This window comes from Camellia sinensis, chromosome 3 (assembly GCF_055761805.1).
Source record: "Camellia sinensis isolate YWXY chromosome 3, ASM5576180v1, whole genome shotgun sequence".
Taxonomy (NCBI): Eukaryota; Viridiplantae; Streptophyta; class Magnoliopsida; order Ericales; family Theaceae; genus Camellia; species Camellia sinensis.
The window spans coordinates 27,476,538-27,484,655 of NC_138963.1; the positions used below are offsets into that span (position 1 = coordinate 27,476,538).

Sequence of the window (8,118 nt, forward strand, 5' to 3'; positions counted from 1 at the left end):
AAATGAAATCTACTCTTGACCCTCCAAAGTAGTTTATTTTTATATTTTGATTAAAAAAATTAATTATTTGATCTCTTTTGTTGCTTGTAAAAGTTTTAGTTATTGGCGTTTTCTTTCTCTAACACACTTATTCAGGCAGATTTTTGGTTTATTTTTTACTCAAGTCTTGTTTACTCAAGTCTCAGGATTGGAAATGATCTAGTTCTTCTCTGAGAGTTTAATTTTGTGACTGGTGTTTGTCGACTTTTTTGTTAGGATTTTTTCTTTATTTTGTTTTTGTTTTTTTTTCCCTTTCTTTTTTGGCTACGATGCTATTTTTTAGCTTTCTTTTTACTGATGTTTGTCTCATTATCATTTTGCATATAAGATTTCATCAATAAAATTTTTATTTTTGTGAATCAAAAAAATATAAGTACTATTTTATCTGCATTAAAGAAAAATCAAATTTTAGTACTACTTATTAAACTTACTGTGAGCATTGACACCAAAGGCACACTCACGGTATTGCAATAATCCACTTGAAACTTTGATTATATATATATATATTTGGTGAAGTTACTATTTCATTAGAGCTTGCAACAAAAGTGATGTAAATGGGAGGTGGGAATTTTTAGATGTATTGTGAATTTTTTAGGAGCAAGTTGTAAATTGTCCAAAATAATAGATGGAATTCCACCTGTACCTGTTTTATTTTCAATTTTTAAACAACAACGATAAAAATCCACACTTATCAATCCACAATTTACTCAAAAAAAAAAATCAATAGTTTAAATTCATTTTATCCATAGATCCCGTAATTCATCAATTTAATCTCCACCACACAAACCATTTGAGGTACATTATGGGTTTCTAAGGGTGAGTTCATAGCATTTTTTTTTCAAAATATATTTGATTCTCACTTTTTGCTTTTGCTTTTTTTATCACCCCTCCAATCTTTAATCCAAAGACAAAAAAAAAAAAAAAAAAGCCAAAACAGAGGATGAGAGTAATTTTGTAATCCAATATACAAAATGATATTGAGATGAACATTCAGTTAATGGCGAATGATGATTCATCATTTGCTCTTCCCAAACCCACCCTCCATTGCGATCCGATCAAAATTGTTCCAGACAGAGAATGATGAATTTATATCACGATTCGGAAAATTGTTTCAAAAAATAGAAAGGAGAAGAACTGAGGCAATCAAACAACTCAATAGATTAAATTGACGTTTGATGGTCTCGATTTTTGCTTGATGGAGAAGACGGAGTTGAGGTCTGAGTTTTCGATCGCCGAAGAAGACTTGAGCAACTTTTGAAGGTGGATTCAACCCTATTCAATTCATTATAACTTATTTTATATTATTTAAAACTCTAACTGTAGTTAAGTTATTGGAAGCTCCAACTCTCTCTTTATGGTATGAAATAAACTATCCCACTATTTCTTTATTCTGCATAACACGTCAATACTTGATAGGATGTTTGTAAAATTGGTATTCACGGGGATTAAGTTTCTCATGGATGTGCCATGAATACCAGTTTTACGGACATCCTATCAAGTATTGACGCGTTATGCAGAACAAAGAAATAGTGGGATAGTTTATTTCATACCATAGAGAAAGGGAGAGAGCGAGAGTTGGAGCTTCCAATAACTTAACTACAGTTAGAGTTTTAAATAATATAAAATAAATTATAATGAATTGAATAGGGTTGAACCCACTTTCAAAAGTTGCACAAGTCTTCTCCGGCGATCGAAAACTCAGACCTCAATTCTGTCTTCTGCAACAAGAAAAAATTGAGACCATCACACATGCATATAATCTAGTGAGTTGTTTGATTACATCAGTTCTTCTCCCTTTCTAGTTTTTAAACAATTTTCCGAATCGTGATATAAATCCATCATTCTCTGCTTGGAATGATTTTGATCAGGTCACAACAAGAGCAAAGGAAATCCAGTGAAAAATACAAGTAATATGGCGTCGAGGACTCGAAGCCAGAGGTCCAATCGAGGATAGTGATATTGGTACTGATGTGGTGGGAATGTGTTTCAGAAAACGCTAATAGTGGTATTGGGATTTCGCCCATAGTGGCCAAGCAAGGATCAAGGATTTGCTCAGTTGAAATATGCTCTTGACCCTCCAAAGTAGTTTATTTTTATATTTTGATTAAAAAAATTAATTATTTGATCCCATTTGTTACTTGTAAAAGTTTTAGTTATTGGCGTTTTCTTTCTCTAATACACCTATTCATTTTTGGCCTATGTTTTACTCAAGTCTTGTTTGCTCAAGTCTCAAGATTGGGAATGATCTAATTCTTATCTGAGAGTTCAATTTTGTGACAAGTGTTTCTTGGCTTTTTTGTTAGGATTTTTTCTTTATTTTGTTTTTTTTTTTTTTCCTTTCTTTTCTGGCTTCGATGCTATTTTTTAGCTTTCTTTTTATCGATGTTTGTCTCATTATCATTTTGTATATAAGATTTCATCAATAAAATTTTTATTTTTGTGAATCAAAAAAATATAAGTACTATTTTATCTGCATCAAAGAAAAATCAAATTTTAGTGTTGCTTGTTAAATCTTACTGTGAGCATTGACATCAAAGACATACTCAAGGTATTGCAATAATCCACTTGAAACTTTGATTATATATATATATATATATATTTGGTGAAGTTACTATTTCATTAGAGCTTGCAACAAAAGTGATGTAAATGAGAGGCGGGAATTTTTAGATGCATTGTGAATTTTTTAGGAGCAAGTTGTAAATGGGGGATGAAATTTTTGTCCAAAATAATAGATGGAACTCCACCTGTGTACCTGTTTTATTTTCAATTTTTAAACAACAACAATACAAGTCCACACTTATCAATCCACAATTTACTCAGAAACAAAAAAAAATCAATAGTTTAAATTCATTTTACTCATAGATCCCGTAATTCATCAATTTAATCTTCACCACACAAATCCGTTTGAGGTAAATTATGGATTTCTAAGGGTGAGTTCATAGTATTTTTTTTTTCAAAACATATTTGATTCTCACTTTTTGCTTTTGCTTTTTCTATCACCCCTCCAATCTTTAATCCAAAGACAGTAAAAGAAAAAAAAAAAGAAAAAAAAAAACCAAAACAGAGGATGTGAGTAATTTTGTAATCCAATATACAAAATGATATTGAGATGAACATTCAGTTAATGGTGAATGAGGGTTCATCCTTTGCTCTTCCCAAACCCACCCCCCGTTGTGATCCGATCAAAATTGTTCCAGACAGAGAATGATGAATTTATATCACGATTCAGAAAATTGTTTCAAAAAATAGAAAGGAGAAGAACTGAGGCAATCAAACAACTCAATAGATTAAATTGACGTTTGATGGTCTCGATTTTTGCTTGTTGGAAAAGACGGAGTTGAGGTCTGAGTTTTCGATCGCTGAAGAAGACATGTGCAACTTTTGAAGGTGGGTTCAACCCTATTCAATTCATTATAATTTATTTTATATTATTTAAAACTCTAACTGTAATTAAGTTATTTGAAGCTTCAACTGTCTCCATGGTATGAAATAAACTATCCCATTATTTTTTTATTTTACATAACGTATAACGTGTCAATACTTGATAGGATGTCCGGTAAAACTGGAATTCAGGCACATCCATGAGAAACTTAATCCCTTTCTTAAAGCGTCCGGATCCTCTAGGGTGATTCCCTGAAGTGATCCTCTAGAGTGATAATTTATGATGCAACACGTGTCCAATTAATGAAATCAATGGTTGAGATGTTCCCTCTCCAAAACGACGTCGTTTTGGTTTTGATTTTTTTTTTTTTTTTTTTTGGCAGATCGGGAAGGAGGAAGGAATGGGTTAGAGAGAGAATCTCCTCATTCTCTCTAGAACCAGACCCAGATCTCACAATTTCTAGCAGATGAATTACACAATTTCGAAGCTGAAGAACCAAACCCAGATCTCACTTTGGGCTTCAAACCCTGTTGTTGGTCATTTGGGTCTTCATCAGACAGTGAAGTGTGATAGCTTTAACAGAGGGAATTCATTTGGGTCTTCATGAGTTCGAATTTTTATTTCAATTTTAAGCTTCGAAATTGATCTTCGTTTTTTTGCTATGTTGGGTTCATGTGGTTTCTCTGCAAATCCATCCTATTTCATTTTTCAATTTGTTTTTTATTTTTTATTTCTTGGGTGAATAATGAGTTTGAATTTTCATTTCAATTTTTGAAGCAAACTCTGCAAAAAAACTGCAGAGAAAAGATGGAGGAGCTTTGAAATCGATCTTCGTTTTTTTTGCTATGTTAGTTTAATGGGTTTGATCATCTTTGTAAAATCTCTATATGTCCTTGAAACAAACTCTGCAAAAAAAAATTGCAGAGAAAAGATGGAGGAGCTTTGAAATCGATCTTCGTTTTTTTCGCTATGTTAGTTTAATGGGTTTGATCATCTTTGTCCAATCTCTATATGTCCTTGAAGCAAACACTGCAAAAAAATTGCAGAGAAAAGATGGAGAAGATTGATTCCACTCTATATGTCCTTGAAGCAAACACTTCCAAAAAATTGCAGAGAAAAGATGGAGAAGATTGATTCCACGGGTCTAGAGAGAAGGAGGAGATTCTCTCTCTAACCCATTCCTTCCTCCTCCCGATCTGCCAAAAAAAAAAAAAAAAAAAATCAAAACCAAAACGACGTCGTTTTGGAGAGGGAACATCTCAACCATTGATTTCATTAATTGGACACGTGTTACATCATAAATTATCACTCTAGAGGATCACTTCAGGGAATCACCCTAGAGGATCCGGACGCTTTCTTAAAACCAAACATCATCCCTATCTCTCTCTCATCTCTAATCTTCAATCTCTCTCTCCATGGCACCAAATACACAATCCCAGCAGCAGCAGGAGAAACTCCATATATTCTTCTTCCCCTTCATGTCACCAGGCCACCAAATCCCCATGGTAGACCTAGCCAAGCTTATCTCCTCCCGTGGCGTCACCACCTCCATCCTCAGCACCCCCCTCAACCTCTCTCGCTTCCGCTCCTCCATCCTCCACCACAACGTCTCCACCTCCTCCTCCTCCATCAACATTCTCCTCCTCCACTTCCCCACCACCACCGAAAACCTCGACTCCCTCCCTTCCCGATTCCAATCAAACACCTTTACCCAGTCCACCACCCTTCTCCAACCCCAAGCCGACGATCTCATCCGTCTACACCAACCCGACGCAATCATCTCCGACATCAACCTCCCCTGGACGGCCCAGATTTCCCGCAAATACAACATCCCCCGAATCACCTTCTCTGCCACATCTTTCTTCTCTCTCTGCGTCACAGACAGTATCACCAAATTCAAGCCATACGAGTTTGTAACCCATGACTTTGAGCCCTTCTTGGTCCCGGGTCTACCCCACACAGTTGGTATTTCGAGGTCTCAGATGCCGGGTCGGTTCTTCCGCGACATGGGTTTGCAACAATTCTTCGCCCAAATCATTGAAGCAGAGCGAGACAGCTATGGAGTTGTGGCCAACACTTTTTGCGAAATCGAAAGAGAGTATGTGGAGCACTATAGGAAGACTAGTGGCAAGAAGGTATGGCCGATCGGACCGGTCTCGCTCTGTAACGACAAGGTTTTGGATATGGTGGAGAGAGGAAACAAAGCTTCGATTGACATGGACCAGTGTCTGACATGGCTTGACTCGAAAGAACCCAACTCAGTGATCTACGTTTGCTTTGGTGGCCTCTGTGTTTTTCCGGAGTCACAACTCGTTGAGATTGGATTAGGACTCGAAGCTTCGGACTGTAATTTCATTTGGGTGATCAGAGAAGGTTTCGGGGTTGGTCTCGCCATTGATGATCTCGAGGAGAGAGTGAAGGGTCGTGGGATCATTATGAAAGGGTGGGCCCCGCAGATTTTGATCCTTAACCACCCGGCGGTGGGTGGGTTTTTGACTCATTGTGGTTGGAACTCGGTGATAGAAGCGGTGAGTTTTGGGGTGCCAGTGATTACGTGGCCGCTTTTTGCCGAGCAGTTTTATAATGAGAGATTTGTGGTGGCTCATTTGAGAATTGGTTTTGGGATCGGTGTTGTTGACACTGGGTTGGAGTGGGGCAGCGAGGCGGAAAGCGGGCGTGCGGATCCTCTAGAGTAACCCTCTAGAGTGATCTCCTAAAGTGGATGATCGGACGGCTCAGAATACTCCTCACAAAACGACGTCGTTTATCTATCAACTCTCTACGACGTCGTTTAGCTTTGTTCTCATTCCTCCATTTGTATCCTCTTTGTTTATCTATCAACTCTCTCTCTCTCTCTCTCTCTTGCCGGCGACATGAAGTTCCGATCATGGCTATCAACATGCTCCTCCGCCACCTCCTACGATCCCACACCACCACCACCACCACCACCACCAAAACCTCTATTCTCCGACACAAGTAGCGGCTCAGACATCCCTGGAAGCTCATCATCCACCTCCCATGACACCAGCTACAGCAGCAGCAGTCTCCAAAACAACCTCTCTCTCCAAACCCTCCCTTCTGTTCCTTCCCTCCAAAAACTCTCCCCCGAAACCCTAACCCTCTCCCTCGCCTCCCACCACCACTACCACCGCCTAGAGTCTTCACCGCACACCAGAACTGTAAGATCCGAGTCTGGAAATTAACAAACAATAATAAGAATCACAGACTCGTCGCCACTCTCCCCACCGTCAACGATCGCTTACTCCGATTCGCTTTTCCGGCGAACTACGTGAAGGTTCGCCGTCACAGGAAGCGGCTCTGGATCGAACACCACGACGCGGTTTCTGGACTCGAAGTTATCGACGGTTTGAATTTGATGTGTTCGATTTTGTGGGACAAGTGTTTGAAGATTTGGAGAGTCTCCGATCTTCGATGTGTACAATCCATTAAAGCTCACGACGACGCCATTAACGCCGTTGCGGTGGCGATCGACGGCACGATTTACACCGCCTCCGTCGACCGCCGGATTAAAGTTTGGGGACGAGCGTCTGGAGAGAGAAAGTACGGATTGATAGCGAGTTTAGAGAAGCATAAATCGGCGGTGAATGCTCTGGCATTGAACGGTGACGGAATATGGGGGAAGTTTGAAATCCTAAATCTGTTTTTTTTTTTTTTTTTTTTTTTGAAATTCCTCACCAAAACGACGTCGTTTTGGTGAGGAGTATTCTGAACCGTCCGATCATCCACTTTAGGAGATCACTCTAGAGGGTTACTCTAGAGGATCCGCACTCCAATTAATTGACTTCTTCTTTCTGGTCATCACAATTTGCAGAGTAGTGTGGTTGTGTTTTCCATGGTTGTGTAGTGGTGGTTGGTAAAATTTGCAAGAAACAGCAGTGATTCAGACTCCACAAAATATCACTCCACAACCTTTACTCACTTGTAATTGGTTCAAATAAATAAATATATATATATATATAAATACATCATTGATACACATCTATCTCCCAAAATGAATTCCAAACATTATTCTAAAGTTATTGAGAGGTAAGTGGCAGACTACTTTAAATTTATTTTTGAATAAAGTATTTTATTTTGTTTTATTCTTTCCAATTTAGCATTGTTGTATTTAAATATTTTGAATTTTTTTTTTATATCAATATTAGGAATATAGAATTGGATATAAAAAATATATAAATTGATAAGATTTTATAAGATTTGTTTGTAAGGTCCACTTAAAAATTCTATCTATTCATTTATTTTGTATTTAATTTTTGTTTTCTTAAATTTATTAGATTTTTTTTCCCTTATATTTTAGTTTAGGTATATGGTAATCATTTACTTCTCATAATTTGCAAGAATTAAATTCGTGTTTTTTTTCTATGTTTTGGAATGTTTAATTCTAAAATCAATTTACTTTAAATTTAAACTTGATTATAAGATTATGGAGAAATTTATAATGTGCACTCTTTCAAATTGTGCACATTATAAAAAAGTTATGATATTTTATGTGAACATTATGATTGTTTGTGATGTATGTTATGACATTTTGTAATAAAGTTATAAATAGCGAATTTATGGTGTGCACCCTAAAGTTAGAAATGATGATGTTATGATATTTTGTAATTTTTGTTATAATATTTTGAGATTTTGTTATGATATTTTTTTAGTGAAAAAAAGTTATGACTTTTATAGTG

At 36.8% G+C, this 8,118-nt stretch overlaps 1 protein-coding gene and 1 pseudogene across 2 annotated transcripts; both read left to right on the forward strand.

Annotated features, from left to right (window-relative positions):
- The first annotated feature begins 4,765 nt into the window (after window positions 1–4,765).
- LOC114304049 (scopoletin glucosyltransferase) lies at window positions 4,766–6,117 on the forward strand. The gene has a single exon (XM_028249229.2). The coding sequence runs from the start codon at window positions 4,837–4,839 to the stop codon at window positions 6,115–6,117; it is 1,281 nt and encodes a 426-aa protein (XP_028105030.2). The 5' UTR covers window positions 4,766–4,836.
- Window positions 6,118–6,294: 177 nt separating this feature from the next.
- Window positions 6,295–7,524, forward strand: LOC114284507 (protein JINGUBANG-like; annotated as a pseudogene). Its single transcript, XR_014363337.1, has one exon. The product of XR_014363337.1 is annotated as a protein JINGUBANG-like (transcript).
- Window positions 7,525–8,118: the final 594 nt, after the last annotated feature.